Here is an 18,447-nt window from a genome sequence, read left to right as displayed (position 1 = left end):
ATGGCACAACTAAATAGGTTAACTTCAAGGAGGAACTGTTTACAAAGGGACTATTTACTAAGTAGTGGGGGTGGGAATTACAAGGTAGAATGCAGGAACGCAGGGTTTTGTAGCAGTTGAGCTATTGCCCCTAGGACAGAAGTTACCAAAGGAGGGAGAGAGTCATACAGAGTGATTTGGCTTGAGTAGATCAGTGACCTTCAGTGAAGGACACAGAGGCAAACTTGCAAGGAGGGAGCCAGGAGATAAATGTTATGACTTTATCCTCTCCCCTCCCTATGATTCTCTTTAGACGAGTTAGGCTCACTCATTAAGCTAAGCTCAATTTCCCAAACCAGAGTGCGGCTATTTAATGGAGAATAAGGTGGAATGTATTTGGAGAGTCAAACACAATTTTTAAAATGTCTACCTAATTTCTATCTATGACTAGACTAGAAAATTAATCGTACAGTATTATAGTATCTAGGCAATGGAATTAGGTTTCTTATGGATTTTATTATATATATATATATAATTTTGGATGCTTATATAAGAGATTACTTTCTTCCATTTCTTCTCTCTAAATGAGATATTTTATTATAGTTACTCTGCCTATGGTGTGCATTTATTTTCCCCTCTGAATCCACTGTCCTCCTTCTACCTTTCTCTACCCTAGTCTCTGTCCTGGGAGGCTGACCTGTATGGAACACCATTAATGGATTCTTACATTCTCTGGCTTCCAGTTGTTCTAAGCCAATGAGGAAGCACAGCAGTAATCTGTGAGGCATAAGTTGGTTTGGGGGTATGCTGAGGACAAAAGTAGGTCTGACCAATGTGTCAAAATTTTAAAAAATCTCTCTATCAGGTATGAGGATAAGGAACAAGTATGAAATTAGTTAAAAGAATGGAGAAAGGACCAATGATGCAGCAAGGCAGCATTCCTGAGAACCATGGGGGATCAGGGTAAGAGGTCTAAGTAAAAGAGAAGCATGATTAAACTCAGATTTGTATGTAAGAAAAAGGTATAAGTCCCACCAAACAAAGACATTCTATAAATGCTCACGGAGCCATAATAACAGTGAGTGGTCCCTTCTATAAACCAAGATGAGAAATGAAGACCTTTCCTTAGGCTATTTATCAAAATATTCAAGACACAAAAAATACAAGTCCCTAAGAATTTTTTTCCTGGAATTCCCTATGTGTATTCTCCATATTCCACATTGTTTGTCAGTTTTTTGATAGCAAACCTAAAAAAAGCTCATTTTTCTTGCCAGTAGTAGACATTTTGTTTAAGGCATTATATACTTAAGGATTTAAGACAGTCAGTGAGATGATAAAAGTTTTCATGTTTCATCACTTTGAGAGGTTAAAGAATTAGAGCTGTACTATAGCAAGATACGTCGGTGCAGAGTAATAGCTATGAGGGTAGGCATTGTACGAATATTGTTATTTTAAAAAAATAAGCCGCTTCCAGTCAAACACAGATTCAGTTAATAAAAACTCAAAATACATGCATATACAGAGTTTATGTCTTATTTACTTTTGATATTTAAGAATGGACAGGAACCGAGAAAAAATTTCACAAATGCAAGAGCAAATCAACAGAGCTGAACAGATCTAAACTCTCTATGCCAAATAACTACAGTTAAAAAGAAGCATTCTAATAATGAGTCCATTCTATTAGTAACTTTCAAAATACTATTTTTGGAAACAAGGAAAACTTTGCTTCTCAGGACTTCTTTTGCATGAAGAAAACTATTCCTTCCCCTAAACCCTAATATTTAGACATTAGGAAAAAAAAAAGAAATAGTATTATCAAGTTGTAAATAAGTAACTTAAAAACATAACCTTATTAGTCATGACAGTGGAATCAAGATGGGTGAAACATTCATTTTGATTTTAAGTTATGTGATTAACATAATAAAATTAAAAAAAATCAGTTGTTCTAATATATCAACCATACCTTCTTGATTTGCCTTCATTACTTCTTCATCATTACTTGATGAAGAATTATATTTTCAGGGGCGCCTGGGTGGCTCAGTTGGTTAAGCGACTGCCTTTGGCTCAGGTCATGATCCTGGAGTCCCGGGATCGAGTCCCGCATCAGGCTCCCTCTGACCCTCCCCCCCCATGTGCTCTCTCTCTCTCTCTCTCATTCTAGCTCTCTCAAATAAATAAATAAATAAAATCTTTAAGAAAAAAAGGAATTATATTTTCAAACTACAGTTAAATCTACCTGTAATATATATATGCTTATGCTAAGTGTATGATATGCATGTGTATGTTTTGGGGGAAAATGAACAGAGATGGGGAATAAGGACTGAGGTAAATTTGTAAGGAATAAAAATGAAACAATGAAATTATCTAATTTTTTAAAGGTTGTGCTTTTTCTTCAGATAATTCCATGGATAATTATTTGACCATATTATAAAACACACATATTAATGAGAAAAGGGTGGAGGGCAGACTTCCAGTTTCAAAATGGCAAACATTTGAGGTAATCTCCCCTCCTACACTAAATTCATAGAAATGCAGGAAAATGTATTTTTTATTTTTTTTTAAGATTTTATTTATTTATTTGACAGAGAGAGAGAGAGCACAAGCAACCCATGGGAGAGGGAGAAGCAGACTCCCTGCTGAGCAGGGAGCCCAACACAGGTCTTGATCCCAGGGCCTGGGGATCATGACCCAAGCCGAAGGCAGACGCTCAACCGACTGAGCCACCCAGGTGCCCCTGGAAAATGTATTTTGAAAATAAAAACAGCCATAGTAAAAAACAAACAAACATAAGTCATAAGAATAAAAGGCATAGCATAAGAAATATAATCAATGATATTGTAATAATGATATAACAGAACATGGTAGCTACACTTGTGGTGAACATAGCATAATGTATAAACTTGTCAAGTCACTAAGTCATATATATACCTGAAATTATTGTAACATTGTGTGTCAACTATAGTCAAAAATAATAAAATAAAATTTATAACCACCACCAACAGAAAAACAAGAACTTATAGAACTACAAAAAGAGTCACTGACCTTTGAAAAATACAAACAGGTATGAGAGAGGTCACAGATTCCCTTGGGAAAGTTCTGACCTAGGAGGTAAGACTGGCAACACTAATGCTCCATGCCTAGAGATGATGAAATCCCGGAGAGGAGCTAGACCCAGAAGCAATTGGCAGGATGATTAGTTAGAGTACCACAAAGGGAGAAGCCAGGCAGGACAAACCTTGCATATCTCCTTCCTCCCGCTCTTGCAAGACAAATAGCCTTATCTACCTCCAGGCAAGAAAGATGAATATGGGCACTTATTGCAGAGAAATAGGACAACAATGTCGGTGAGGGTTAGTGGCAGTAAGAGGAATGGGGAACACTCAAACCCAGACCAGTCATTAAGTTACTCTGCCAGGCACGACATCCTTCATTAGATTTAGACAGGAAGGAGTAGAAGACATATTTCAGGGGATAATTGCCTAGAATTTTCCAGAACTGCACAAAGACATGAAACCTCACAAAGGGTCAGCAAGGGCCATGCAAAATAAAAACACAGAGAAGAGATGGTGAAATCTTAGAATATCAAGTTAAAGAAGAGAATCCTGAGGCCACTTGAGAGAAAAGATGGATTCCTTACAGACAGTAAAAACTGACTTTTCACTGGCATACTGCTTACAATGAAACACGTGAACAAAATATTGAGTGAAAAGCCTTTGAACCTGAAGCTCTCTACCTAGTCAAATTATCAAATAAACGAAATCATTTTCAGAGAAAACAGTAACTGGGAATTTGATGGCCTCCTTTTCTAGTTCTGAATGAATTTAGCTTAAGGTTAAGTATCAAAATAAGCTTTAAACATATTTCAGATATAATATGCAGATGATCCTGCCCTTAGGCCCCCTGCCGATTGCCTACTATTGATGAATGCAATTGTTAGTTTCTCTTCAACGAAATCTATTCTTTGGAACTACGCTCAGTTTGTTCCTTTGTAACACACTTACTTTCTACTCATCGTCCTATACCTCGCCACTACGTCACTAAGAATGTAGGTTTTACATTTGTGTGGCGCCTTGTGTCTTTGCCCTGATTCCTCTATCTCTAAAGCCCATCCTTCTACAACCGTACATGTCTACCAGACTTGAATCATGGCCTATCCCAATCTGGCTCATCCAAATACCACTTAAGCCTCGGTTAGGGCAAATTAAGACTTTTAGTAACATACGAGATTATAGGGCGCCTGGGTGGCTCAGTTGGTTAAGCGACTGCCTTCAGCTCAGGTCATGATCCTGGAGTCCCAGGATTGAGTCCCCCATCGGGCTCCCTGCTCGGCAGGGAGTCTGCTGCTCCCTCTGACCCTCCCCCATCTTGTGCTCTCTCTCTTTCATTCTGTCTCTCAAATAAATAAATAAAATCTTAAAAAAAAAAACATACGAGATTATATGTTATGTTAGAGCTTGAGGCTACAATGAGTCCATAATGAATCAGAAGAAATAGAAGAGTCCTCTAGCCTCTTTAAATTTAAATCTTAATCCTGCAATTTACTAATTGTGTGACCCACGGTCAGTCTTACTAAACATGCTTAAACCTATTTTTATAAATGAGGAGAATACCCTTTTTACCTCAGGGTTATTGTGCAAAAAAAATGACATAATATATTTAAGAACCCCCAAACAATAAGTAGACTATCCATAGATGGGAGTTTTCTCCATTTCTTCCTCTTAACAGCAGGGCAAATTCTGCTGATAAAGAAATGTAAATTCATTTAACCCTGAAAAATAATTTGAGAAGTAAAAATAAAAATTCATTTTTCCAGTCCACGAATAAAGAAAAGTTAAAAATGAGTTGAATGCACCAGGTGATATTTTAATTTACCATGTTGCTATCTGTGAATGCCTATTTAAAGTCAAGTTACCAAATATTTGAGGATGTAAAATACACAAAGCACTCCCAATGTGTTTATAGCATGTAGTTATATATTTGTGTCACCAAAGCATACAAACCAGAAAATTTGTATGTTAATTTGCAATGAGAAATGCTGTCAGTCTAGCTAAGTGGACCATCATTTTCGGTTTGGCCTCACCAGCACATTCTTTTCTGGTAGGCAAGTCTACTGGGAAAATCAAATTATCAGAATATTCTCTAGTGAGCATACAATCAGAATAGACATTAGTTAGATAATTCCAGTGTGGCTGATGCATCTTCTCCACAATGGATATCTATCTGCTGGGTTACCCAAAAACTAGAGGTGGCCTCTTACCCTCTCCCAGTGGGATGCTGTTTCTTACTACTGATAATGGACCTTGGGACGCTGCTTGTTTCAGCTTCTGTGGCTGAATTGTTCTTCCTTTAAATTTGCTTTGCCTTCAATTGGGGTTCCTGAACCATCTAGCTAGTGGAAAGTGAACTTTAAATTTTGAAGCAGGAGAAGTTTCCAAGGAGAAAGTGACATACAGTTTTCCTGCATGGTGTGGAAATGAAGTAGGCCTTTTACACTTGTGCACAAGTAGCTCTCCATTATTCTTGAGGAGAGTCCCGAATATAGGGAAGAAGTCCCCAGGCAGAGAGGCCTGACATTGGGCTGGAGTGTTCTACTCAGTCATAGCAATTTGATTTACTAGCAAGGCTGTATCCACAGAGCTGAAGACAGGTTCTCTTAAATATGGATTTGGTCTGCTCTCTACCTAAAATTACTATTTCATTCCTGGACGCTGGGTTTATAATCTTTATTCAAGAATTTGCTCCCAGGAGGGTAAGAGATGAAATTGTATTATATGTGCAGATGGAACTTCTCCTTGCCTCATCCTGAAGGCAAGACTAAAAGCAAACTATTGAATTTGATGCAGTGGCATCTGAACTATAATGTAACTCTTTCCTATAAAGTGTTATTTGAGATGGGCTTGGGAAAAGCATGTGACTGTTTTAAGTAGTTGGTTGAGCCAGAGTCCATTAGTGGAAAGGATGTGGGTTTTCCCCTGATAAGCATGGGCTTCTCCCTCACATGCACTGTGTGTGTGTGTGCATGTGTGTGTGTGTGTTGGCTCGTGCTATGTAGAAGTCTTATGGTTGCTATGCAGGGACTTGGAAGTATAGTTGGGCTATGGGTTCTAAGAGTAGCTACTTGTAATAGTAGCTGTTAGTCAAAGATAGAAACTAGTAGCCCACAGTCCCATTGAGGCCCCCAGAAATGTTTGGTTTGGCCATGGCAATATCATTTAAAAAATGAAAGAATCAGGTGCCACACTGCTCAGAAGTAAAGTTCCGCTTAAGAATATTAACTTCAGACCTCTTGCAAAATCAGGTCTGGCAAACCTAGGTCTTTGTTCCCACAGGTCAACTTTGTTCCCAGCAGCTTCTCTCTTTCAATGGAGCATGTGCTAGCCAGTTCACCACCACTCTCACGTTGTCTCTTATTGGGTGACATTCAAGCCAAATGTCATGGCCACTTTTCTTACAGCATTTAGCCTTCACACTTCCCCATTACCAGCCAAACCTCTGTTGACATTCAAGTTTGTAATTCCTATGCCTCCCAGAGCTTGCAAAGGTCCTAGCAGGGTCTCACACATCTTATGGAGAATCACCAAAACAGTGTCACCACTCAGGAGCTGGGCAGGCAATGCCCGTGGTAGTTAGAGGCAGAATGGCAGGCTGATAAACATCAATAGCAGCAAAGGTAGCAAACATCCCGTCAGCCAGCAGGATGGGAAGGCTGCAGGGAAGAACCTGGCTGTAGCAGAGCTCCCAGCCACAGGCAAGGCGAGACCCTGCAAACTCTCCAAACAGGTTTACACTCCCATGACAGTATGTGAGAGTTCCCGTGTCCATCCATGGTTATTTCTGTCATTATATCTCAAGTACCTACACACAGTAGGAATATGAATGACGTTTGATGAATGAACAGATGAATGAGAGCCAGGATTGTTTTTAACCAGGGGGACAGTCCAAAACACAGGTCCAGCACCAGCCCTTCCTAAAGGCGCGTAAGGTCAGATCTGGCATTGCATGAGAGTCTGCTCAGAGAAGCAAAGTAGAACACACTACATGGAAAGAATAGTGACAAAGAAACAATCAAATCCCAGGTGAGAAAAATGTAACAGAAGGTGGATAGGACATGGCAGGAAGGCAGTGTTCCAGTAGGGCAATACACAGACATCCAGGCAGCATTGATTATCAGTGAATTTTCAGCTAGTGTGAACTCTAGCTCTGAGGGCAAGACCCCAGTTTCTGGAAAGGAGTGTCAGAGAAACTATTGCCTTTATGGAGAGAAAGACAGTGGTAGGTACAAAGGACCTTAAGGAGGGTGGGAATTGAGTGGAAACTAGAGAAAACTCCAGAGCTAGAAATCAGAGTAGGCCTGTCAAACTGTACCTATGTCTTTAATTTCCACTCTAGACCCCCCAGTGTTCATAGATATCGATATATTTTGGGCTGTAGTTCAGGGTCCATGGTGTCAGTTTGCAAACAGATTTCCTCCTTTCCTTAGTTCCTTTTACCCTGCCCTCCTCCTCCCCACTGGCCATCACCTGGGTTTCATTCTTCACACTGTGTGGTCTTACAGGCTCATTATTAAAGACACAGTCATTACTCCTGGTTGCCATCCTTTAATACTAAATCATGACTTCCCGAGTTTAGTTCAGTCTTCTGATGGGATTATTTCAAATTAATCTGCTAGTATTAAAAAGTTCAAGGGGTGCCTGGGTGGCTCAGTTGGTTGAGTCCAACTCTGGATTTCGGCTCAGGTCATGATCTGAGGGTTGTGAGATCAAACCCTGCGTCGGGCTCCGTGCTTCAGATTCTCTCTCTCCCTTTTCCTCTGTCCCTCCCCCACCTTTCTGTCTCTCTCAAAAAAAAAAAAAAAAAGTTCAAGGAGTGTGCAGTGAAGAACCATACCTAATAGATACATAAGTATCCAATAATGAAGGAAAAATGTTACTTATTTCTGGAAACACTGCTGGTAAGTCTGAATCTGAGAGACTTGAACTTCAACTCTCACATTGCAAAAGGATAAATATTTCAAGGCAAAAGAGAGTATCTACTTTCTATAATGCCTGTATACAGTCCTCCTAGAAAAGAAAGCTGAGACATTTGGGAGGGATCTTTCTACTAAATTATGGCCAATGGTAAATGTAAGGAAGAAATAATCAGTAAGGTTTGTAACATGTTTCTCTTTTTTTTTGCCTCCTGGTCTTGAAATTAATGAAAACTTTTCCTTTGATTAGACCCCTCAGTTCAATATTTATTGTTTGTATTTATTGCTCTACTATTGAAAAATTATATGCATAAGACTTTATGCTACAAGGTACCATAGAAAATGCAAAGATGAAAAATAAACAGAAGCCATTCCTCATAAACTAGCACTTGAAAGTTGGAGTTTCTATAAATTTTGCAAATCAGAGTGGCAGATTTTCTCTATATTAACATCCCTCATTGGGGAGAAAAAAAGCCTTAACTTATACCATTTGAGTGCTACAAGTAAGGCATGATTTTTCACTGAAGCAATACTGCATCTTCGGTGGAGACATGAGAGTACGTCATCCAGACTACAACTTGGAGAGTTCAGAAGTCAGATGTCATTTAAGAATCCAGGGCAATTAGGAGTAGAAAAATAGAATCGACAGATTCCTATAGAAAAGTTGGGATCTTGCCATGCTTGCTTTTCTTAGAAGGAAATACATTTCCTGTACTTCTGTAAATGTCACTGAGGCAAAAAGGGTTAGCATATAAGTCCCTTCAACCTCGGGGTTCATAGCTAACCTTTAGTTTTCCATTTCTGATATTGAGTTCCTCATCCTGACAACCACATATATGTTTATAGATTTTTGGTTGAATAATAGAAGATTGAAAGAAAACCCTTCCTCCTATTTTTCTTTTAAGATTTATTTATTTGAGAGAGAGAGAGAGAGAGAGAGAGAGAGAGCATGGGGGGGGCGGTCAGAGGGAGAAGCAGACTCCTTGCTGAGCAGGGAACCTGAGGCGGGACTTGATCCCGGGACTCCAGGATCATGACCTGAGCCGAAGGCAGTGGTTTAACCAACTGAGCCACCTAGGTGCCCCCTTCCTCCTATTTTTAAAACTCCTTGATTATTGTCTTTCCAAGCTCTCCTTTCTTTTCTACACCATGTCAAGGCCAAATGCTTTCCACCTGGAGACCCTTGTGAACATCCTCATAATTCCAGGGAGAGGTTCCTGCTTATCTGAATCCCAGCATGACAAGGAAGAAGACACAGCCCATAATAACCCAACCCAACTGCAGTTCAAAAGTAGAAGGATAGGTTAAGAGGAAAGACAGTGCTCTGCAGCAGATTCACCTTGCAAGGAGGCAGGAGTGTGGAGCATGCACAAAGCACCACACCCACATAAACAAAACTCCAAAGTGTTCGCTCATCAGCTAAGGAGTCTCTGCAGCCAACATCTGTCATGACACCTATGTTTATAGCCAAGTAACTGCACCATGTCAAAAGGATTATTTCACTGTCACAATTCATGAAGGGCAAGCCTTGTTATGAGAAAATTTAGGCTTGGAGTTTTTTTGTTTTTTTTTTTCCAGCTTTATTGAGGTATAAAAATCATCTCGCATAACTGAAAAGTAAGGAATGCTTCACAAATTTGTGTGTCATCCTTGGCAGGGCTCATGTTAATCTCTGCATGGATCTAATGTTTGTATATATGCTGCAGAAACAAGCAGTAGGCTTGTTTGGACTTTTATTTGGGGTGTTGTATTTTTTCAGTTATTATTTTGACATTCCTTAGATCTGAAAAATCATCAAATCCCAAATTAATAAACTAATATGTTCTTTGAGAAAAATAGATTTTCACATCATTTTAATAGTACCTTTACACTGAACAGAGTTGATTTTTTTCTTAAAACAGTGTGTGCTGTTTTAATTATTGCATAATTATTATTTTTAAATTTCTGGCAATACTAGTTCTCTGTTCTAATTCTCTTCTTCAAATATTTCTCAGCAATTACCATCTATATATTCTTTCAGATAAAACTTTGAATCATTTCATCACATCCCTCCCTTAGGAAAAAACCTCTCATTTATGTCTTTTACCAAAATATATTCCAGATAGTCTTGAGTTAAATATAAATATGCAAATCAGCACCAGAAACAATTAGAAGGAAATAATTGTCTCTTACCTCTAGGCAGAGAACTTTCTAGGCATAAAGAGCAAAGGAAGAAACACAAAATGAAAAGATTGATGGAATAGATCTCCGGATTCTTGGACTTCTCGAACCCTTTCCCTGGATTAGTTTTACTAGCTGGGTAATCTTGGACAAGATACTCACCCTTTCTGTGTCCTTTGTGTCCACATCTTTGTAGTTGAGAAATGAACTCAGTCATGGTGAGTTTATGGAACACCCACTGCAAGGAATATCAGGCAGGCATTTAAAAACATACTGAAGCATGGGGATAAAAAAACACTTACATAATCTTTAGAAGTAATGTGGTATAATCATAAGAGTAGACTTTGGCATTGGACAAACCTGGCTTGTAATTTCTGCTTTTGCCACTTTAGTAGATCTGTGACTTACAAATAGGATGACAGCAGTTTAAAGGGTTGTTTTGAGAGTTAAAAATAGTAGAGGCTAAAGTACCAAAATCATAATTTCATTGTCCAAAACAGTAAGCCAATCATCCAAATTCTAATGCAATCCAAAGACCACCATTCCTGTCCCTAACTCAATCAGTTCCTCCCAGATCAATCATGTCTTTAATTTCTCCTCATAACAAGGTTATTAGCATCACAATCTACTCCTAAAAACACGTAAACCAGATACGAAAGCAACGTACAAAGGAGAATATTTGCAATGCGTATGACCAAGTGTTAACACCTTTTATATTAAAAAAGTCTTCTAAAAATCAAAATAAAAGATGAGCATGTTCAATAGAAAAAAATGAGTAAGGAACTAGCAATTCATAGAAGATATACAAAGGATGGAGAGAAAGATGTTAGTTTCATTTGTAATTTAAAAATGCAAATTTGGGACACCTGGGTGGCTCAGTCCTTTAAGCGGCTGCCTTCAGGTCAGGTCAGGATCTCAGGGTCCTGGGATTGAGCTCCAGATCAGGCTCTCTGCTCAGCGGGGAGTCTGCTTCACCCTCTCCCTCTGCCCTTCCCTCCACCTGGTGCTCTCGTGCTTGCTCTCTCTCAAATAAATTAATAAAATCTTTAGAAAAAGATGCAAATTAAATTAAGAATGTACTATTGTTTACCAATCAGCACCAGGTATTAAAAAGACTGATAGTACTCAGTGTTGCAGACAGGAGGGTATATCAGTGAATGTTGGTGAGTTTCTAAATTGGTACATTTTTAGAAGGCAATTTGATGATATATTCAAAAATCTAAAAAACTTAAATTGTCTTTAGCCATACCACTTATAGGAATTTGACCTAAAAATATCAGAGAGAAACATAAATATTTATGTATATGAATGTTCATCAAAGCATTATTTTGTAATAAAACAAAAAATAAACTAAATTTCTGTCACTTGGGTGAATGGCTAGATAAATATGTAATTTCCATCTGTTTGACTCTAATACCACTACTAAAAATCATGACCTTGAGAGCCATTTAAAGAACGAAGAAATTCTTGTAACTAAGCCTTCGATGGAATAGAAAGGATATAAACTGTATTTCTTATGCTATTCCAATCCTGAAAACAAACCACTCACTACATACACACACACACACACAGAAAAGCAAAAAACAAACACAATAAAGTAATGTACATGAACTTCAGATTTTTCTCACTTCTTTTTGATTATCAATATTGTCTAAAGTTTCTGCAATGAGAATTTATTTACAATTTATAGGTTAAGAACGAAGTTTCTTCTTCTTCCAAAAAAATGATTATTTCATATACAAATGATTTTTTCTTCTTTCTATTTTAAGTCATTTTAATTTATTGTTTCCACATGTTTACAATCAATCAATTGATAAATAAATGATAATTCTTTTATTTCTAAAAAGACCTGGTGATGAAACTGTCCATTTTTATAGTCTGAGTGCTGGAGTGTATATAAAGACAGAATTTAGGACATGAGCACAATAAAAGGGCTTAATAACGAATCAATAAATGCCAAAATATTATACCAACAATACAGATTAGTGATCTGGTTCCAGCTGGGTAAGCTTTTGTTTAGACTCAGGCTCAGGCAAATTCAACACTCTTACTAAAGTAGGCTGATGTACCAAGTCCTATCCTCCACCTGTCCAGAAAAACAGACAGATAAAAAAGGGTATGGAATGGAAAGAACAAGCCCAATTTATTCATAGTACCAAGTACTATTCAGTGAACTGTCTGATCATTTAAATAATGCTAATTTGAGTTAGAAATTGAGACCCCCCCCCCCCCCCGCAGAGGGCCTAGGAATAACTGAAGGAAATGTACAGGCCCTACAAAACCAGGATGTGCAAGCATTTCACCTCCCGGACCAAATAGTGAAATCACTAGTAAAATCAATATATCTATGGTTTTTCTCAATTCTAATAGTCTATGATGTTATATGTTATTTCATAATAAATGAATTTGCATATACCCAGGAAATTCCTGTCTTCTCATTTCATTCTGAAAAATATTTGACCAAAGTGAAATTAATAGAGAAAAAGATTGTGGATGACTAATTATCATATAAAGAGAGCAAAAGAGCTACCAGATTGTAATTTTAGCTGTGGTTCTTACAGGAAAAATTTACTGTTACCCCAAAATACTGCATGATGTTCTTTATGAGGGAAAACCCCAAAGCGGGCAGCATTCAGCTCAGGCAACAACACTCTCAAATCCCTTTATTTTAGTTCTCAAGTGCTGAATCGGCAGCCTCCTGTTGGTAAAATCTTCAAATTTGGTCTATTGGTCCCAGCGTAACAGCATGCAAACATTTTTAACAATGTTCACATTAATAACTGTGGTCACCTGCATAATTTCTCTAGGAGTTTGCATACTAATCCTACCCTCTCTGAAGCAGTTGTGAAACTGTTGGTGTGTGTAGTTATTTTTTCAAAGCCACAAGAGAGTAATTATAATATAAGGAGGGGTGGGTGCATATAATTTGGGAATTTTAACTCAGAGATACCTATCTAGAAATTCCCTGATGATGAAACTTCGTCAGAGAGACAAGTGCTCGCACATAATACAGGAGAGATTCCAATAGCTGGGGAAGAGAGGTTGTAGTCACCTCAAAAAGAAGCAGGGTGGTGCTTAGGCTGCAAAGCCCTGAGGCAGATGCTGAAAACTGATATTCCTCTTTGGCTTTCCTTCCTTTGTTTTTAGCCTTCTAAATGTTGTACACACTCATTCATAGTAAAGCCCGAAAATTTGAAATTCCCTGGGAATGAAATTGAAAAATTAATAGTTACTATTAAGTTGAGCAAGTTTTAGAACTAGTAATGATGTGGTTTGAAGTGGTGGGGCTCGGAGCCAATGGCCAAGAAAGAATTCTTGAGACATCTTCGGTGCAATAAGGTGGTTTTATTAAAGCACGGGGAGAGGACCCATAGACCGAAAGAGCTGCATTGTAAGTGTGAGGGGTGACTGAGTATATCTCTCAGAGTTGGGGGAAGTAAAGACAAGGCAAATTTCCAAAAGGACTTTCATATGGTAAAGAAGACTCACAGGATCCTGGAGGCCTAGCTATTATCAAGCTAAGGTTGTTTTTTCCACTAGCAAAGCGTTAAACTTAAGACAGTTGGGCGTTTCCTGGAGAACTATTATACTCTGCCTGCCTGTATTTGTCATTGGGCTGCAGGTTACAAGGACATTTAATTTCATCTACATTTCCTTCTGCCTTTGTTTCCCATATCAGTAACATGGAGAGAAAATTTCTAAAGTGTGAGTCAATCCTCTTTTTTGCTCGGAATGGGATTTAAACTGTGTAACTAACATAAGTGCAATCTAACACAAGGGAGAGTGAAACAAACTGGCTTTACAGACAAGTAGTAAGCATTTAACTGGATAGAATAGAGCTTCTTCTAGTCAGATGTAACTATATAATACCCTAACAGGTAGAAAACTCATTTGGAATGGAGCCATCCTTTGAATGATGAGATTATGCTAAAGGATTCATCCAGACCAGGATTTATCCAGACTTCACCCTTTAAAAACTGATACAGTCCGTAAAGTTCCTCAAATACAATTTGATACTAATCTCTTCTCCTTGGTCTGCAGAGCCCAGCTCTTTGGAGGTTCTACTCCACCCTGCTGACTAAATTAGAGTTTTCCTTCTCCTTGCTCCCAGAGTACATCATAGATTCTTCTATTATAATCATAGTTAATACATACAGTGCTTACTATGTGCTAAGCATTATCCTAGGTTCTTTAGATATATTAATTCATTTAAACTTCAAAGTAACTTTATGAGGAAGGCTCTACTATTATCCCTGTTGAGCACACAAATGTTAGGTAACATTTCTGTTACTTCAAATGTCATTCACCTTGTAAATTAAATAGCTGGGGTTTAAAAATTTTTTTTTTTTAAAGATTTTGTTTATTTATTTGACTGAGAGAGACACGGCGAGAGAGGGAACACAAGCAGGGGCAGTGGGAGAGGGAGAAGCAGGCTTCCCGCAGAGTAGGGAGCCCGATGCAGGGCCCGATCCCAGGACCCTGGGATCATGACCTGAGCCGAAGGCAGACGCTTAACGACTGAGCCACCCAGGCGCCCCGAAATAGCTGGTTTTGAACCCAGGCAAATCTGGCTTAAATATCCAAGCTCTTAACCATCACTGGATTATAACAGTATTTTTACATACTTAGGTCATTGTGATGTGATTTATAATAAGAAGTGTATATTTGGTCTTCTTCCTGTTCCGGGCACAGAGCTCCTAAAACACTTGGAATTTCCTAAGTGACTGAGAGCCATAAAGGTGTCTTCTATTACGTTAACGAAGTGACTTTTGGAAAGCCCTCAGGTCACCTAAGGGTGGAGCTGGTTGTCAGGGGAACCAACCCTGTGATTAGAGGTTTAGACCTTCAGTCCTTCATGGCCTTCACGGAGGGGAGAGGGGCTGAAGATTGAGTCTAGCCACTAATGGCTAGGGATTTAATCAGTCATGCTAAGTAATGAAACCTTTATTAAAACCCAAAAGAGTTGAGAGAGTTTCCAAGTTGCTGAACCAGTATATTTCCATGTCGACTGTGCCTGGCTCCAAACTCCCCAAGGACAGAAGCTACTTTGTTCGGGACCTTGCCCTATGTATCTCTTCTTCTGGCTATTATCCTTTGTAATAAACCACTAATCTAGTGACTAAATTGGTTTCCTGAGTTCTGAGAGCAGCTCTAGCAAATTAATCAAACCCGAGGAGAGGATCATGGGAATCTCTGATCTACAGCCAGTCGGTCAGAAGCACAGGTAACAACTTAGACTTGTGATTAGCATCTGAAGTGAAAGGCAGTCTTGTGGGACTGAGCCCTTAACCTGGAGAATCTGATGCTATCTCTGAGTAGATAGTGTCAGAATTAAGTTGAATTGTAGGACACCCAGCTGGTGTCTGAGAACTGCTCGGTGGTATGTGGACTCAGGGAAGTTCCACTCTCAGATTCTTTTCTTACAGCCACGGGACAATGGAGAATATATGAAAGATAGTGAAGGACTTTTAAGAAGCCAGGTCTGGGAAGTGACACAAATGGCTTCTGTCCATGTTCTATTTACCACCTCATACGGCTGCAATCTAGCTGATCTAATTCCAAGAGACACTCTGAACTGTAGCCTTCCCATATGCCCAAAAGAAGGAAACAAGATTAATGAGCATCTAGCCAGTCCTCCTTTCTGGCTACTTATTATCCCTTCATTCATCGTCCCACACATGAAACACAGTCACTTCCGTCACTAACTCAAAACCTTTAATCACTAACTGTATCAACGCAAAATCCAGGCTCTCCACTCGCCGTGCAGTCCTGCCCATCTGATCAAGATGTGATGCCCCAGGCTCTGGAGACCTATGAACTAAAAAGACAAGGAAGTGACCTTCACCCAAACGCATATCTAATTACAATGGTGGAGTCGGGACAAGATAACCACAATCAACACTTCCATTTAGGAGAAGAAGAAACACAGCAGTTACTGGTTTGAACCAATTTTGAAATCCCACTGAGCAGGGGAAAAATCTTGATTAGGTTCAGTTATGTTTTCTGGGGAGAATTCCCATTATCCAATGTTCTCAACCTCTGGAAGGCTCTTCCTTGTCCATTATTTCCTTGACTACATCTGGTGTGGGTATTGGGCAGTAAGCCCTTTTTAGGGGATGTATAGATTGAACAGCCTGCCTACTGCTGCAAGGTTGAGGATCTGCAAGTTGTTTTAAATCCTAACATCACAAACGTTTTTTATTGTACTTTCTTAGGTTCATTGGGAAAAACAGTTCTTCAAAAATTTACTAGTTTTCGATCTGTGTCTAATCAATAACATATGCCAGTAGTCACAACAATAGTCTTTTTCTAAACATGATTCTGCAGTCTGATTTGTGCTGTGGCTTCACCCTATGATTTCCTTTTTACTTAACGGCAGCTACCTTGAATCATCTATCTTGAGCAAATTGAGGACATACTCATAATCGGATCCTTTCCATGCGTCCCTTTATCCAACCATCAAGTTGTACTTAACTTCTTCATTCACAGCTTTTAGTAAGTCTATCTCTGATTGTTTAAGATTTAGACATTATGACTTTTAAGCTGGCAAGGCGCTGAATTTCTGTTCTCTCTCTCTCTGTCTTTATCATTTCTACTTTTCAGTTGGCCAGTTTTCTCCTGGAATCATCTCTTTTTTAAACTATACGTTGCCAAATGAGCAAATAGTCCTAAAAAACACTGCTAATATTTGGTTTTCCAACTCTTCCTATAGAGTTTACAAGCCCAATTGGCACATGGTCTGCATTGTAAGGAAAAGCAGGTAACAAATTTACTAAAAATGTTGCTACCATATAACATAGCTATCCAGTAACCATTTCTTCACTCTCCAGAGCCAATAGCTGAGTTAATCCCACATATTTCAGGTTTTTGTTATGGCAGTACCTCACTTCTGTTACCAATTACTGTGTGAAAAGGAGTATAGATCACTAGCAGCTTTAGCAACAAACCCTCAAATCAGAGGAGCATAATACAACAGAAGTTTGTCTCCAGTTCATAATGTAGCCCAGGTAGCTTTTTCAGGTGACATCCCTCACACTTTAACCACTTGAACAGAAAAAGAATTTGAGATAATAGAAAATACACATATTGGACTCCGCCCCCTGTTCTTGGCAAAGAGCTCCGAAAACCCATGTAATTTCCTAAGTGATAAGAATACTAGGAGCATTTTTTGTTCTAATGAGGCAACTCTGAGTGGACTCCTAGATGGCTTCCGGATGGTGGCTGATCACGGGGAAGACCATGCCATGATTAGAAGCTTAGAATTTTCAGTTCCATCTCCTCCTGCACCCTCTTGCCATCTTCAGAGAGGGGAGAGGGGCTGGAAATGGAGTTAATGATTGGCCACGCCTATGTGAGGAAGCCTCCATAAAACTCTAATAGTGTGGGGTTCAGAAAGCTTCCATGCTGGCAAAAAACCACATGGGGGAGTGATACACCCCAACTCCATGGGGATAGAAGCTCCTGTGCTCAGACATTCTCATACCTCACCCTATGTATCTCTTCATCTGACTATTTATCCCTTTATCATATCCTTTAATAAATTGGTAAACATAAGGAAGTGTTTCTCTGAGTTCTGTGAACCGTGCTAGCAAATTAATCAAACCCAAGGAGAAGGTTGTTGGGATCTCTGATCCATAGTGGGTTGGTCAGAAGCACAGGTTATAACCTGGGCTTACAACTGGTATCTGAAAGGGTGGGCCGGGGGTGGGGGGCAGTCTTATGGGACTGAGCCCTTAGCTTGTGGAATCTAATGCTGTCTTCATATAGATAGAGTCAGAATTGAGTTAAATTGTAAGACACTTAGCTGGTGTCTCAGAAAATTTGCTTGGTATTGGGAACTCTGCCCATTTGGTGACCAGAAGTGTCACAAGTGAATTGTTCTATGTGAATAATAAAGGAGACTCATAAAAAAGAAACACACAATAGGGAAGAAATGGATTTTTCCTTACATATGGGTAAAAAAAAAAAAAATCCCTGAGATTTCCCCTTTAGAGAGTATGTACAAGATTGAGGAGATATTTTAGTGGTTAGCACTGGAAGTGGTAAACATCACACTCACTCATTGTCCATAAACCAGTCACTTGGCCCCAGACTAATGACAAGAGAGGCTGTGAAATGTAAGCTTCCTGCGTGCTTAGTAAAATGAAAAAGTATTGTTCAGCATGTAGCTGATAGATCTTCGCCACACTATGATAGGTAGAAAAAGCCCCAGACTTAGAGCAGTTATATTTGAATCCTGACTCCTAGTTCTTACTAAATGTTTGATCTCAGCCAAGTTAATTAATGTCTCATAATCTGTGTTTCCTAATATGTAAACACTATTCATAAAACCTAGTTTTATA

General features: G+C 39.0%; 1 protein-coding gene and 1 non-coding gene across 2 annotated transcripts in view; both read right to left on the bottom strand.

Moving 5' to 3' along the window:
• Positions 1 to 6,801, bottom strand: part of LOC114206698 (transmembrane protease serine 11E-like) — a 65,080-nt gene extending 58,279 nt beyond the window's left edge. The window contains exon 1 of the mRNA XM_028100573.1: positions 6,572 to 6,801. Within this exon, the coding sequence (XP_027956374.1) occupies positions 6,572 to 6,801 (230 nt within the window). The remainder of the gene's footprint in view (positions 1 to 6,571) is intronic.
• A 2,757-nt stretch (positions 6,802 to 9,558) lies between these two features.
• LOC114206887 (U6 spliceosomal RNA) lies at positions 9,559 to 9,661 on the bottom strand. Its single transcript, XR_015767812.1, has one exon. It is a non-coding gene; the product is annotated as a U6 spliceosomal RNA (small nuclear RNA).
• Positions 9,662 to 18,447: the final 8,786 nt, after the last annotated feature.

This window comes from Eumetopias jubatus, unplaced genomic scaffold, assembly GCF_037043125.1.
Source record: "Eumetopias jubatus isolate StellerSeaLion01/CBP00866 unplaced genomic scaffold, mEumJub1_p1.0 scaffold_2, whole genome shotgun sequence".
Classification (NCBI taxonomy): Eukaryota; Metazoa; Chordata; class Mammalia; order Carnivora; family Otariidae; genus Eumetopias; species Eumetopias jubatus.
This window is presented reverse-complemented; position numbering and strand designations above follow the sequence as displayed.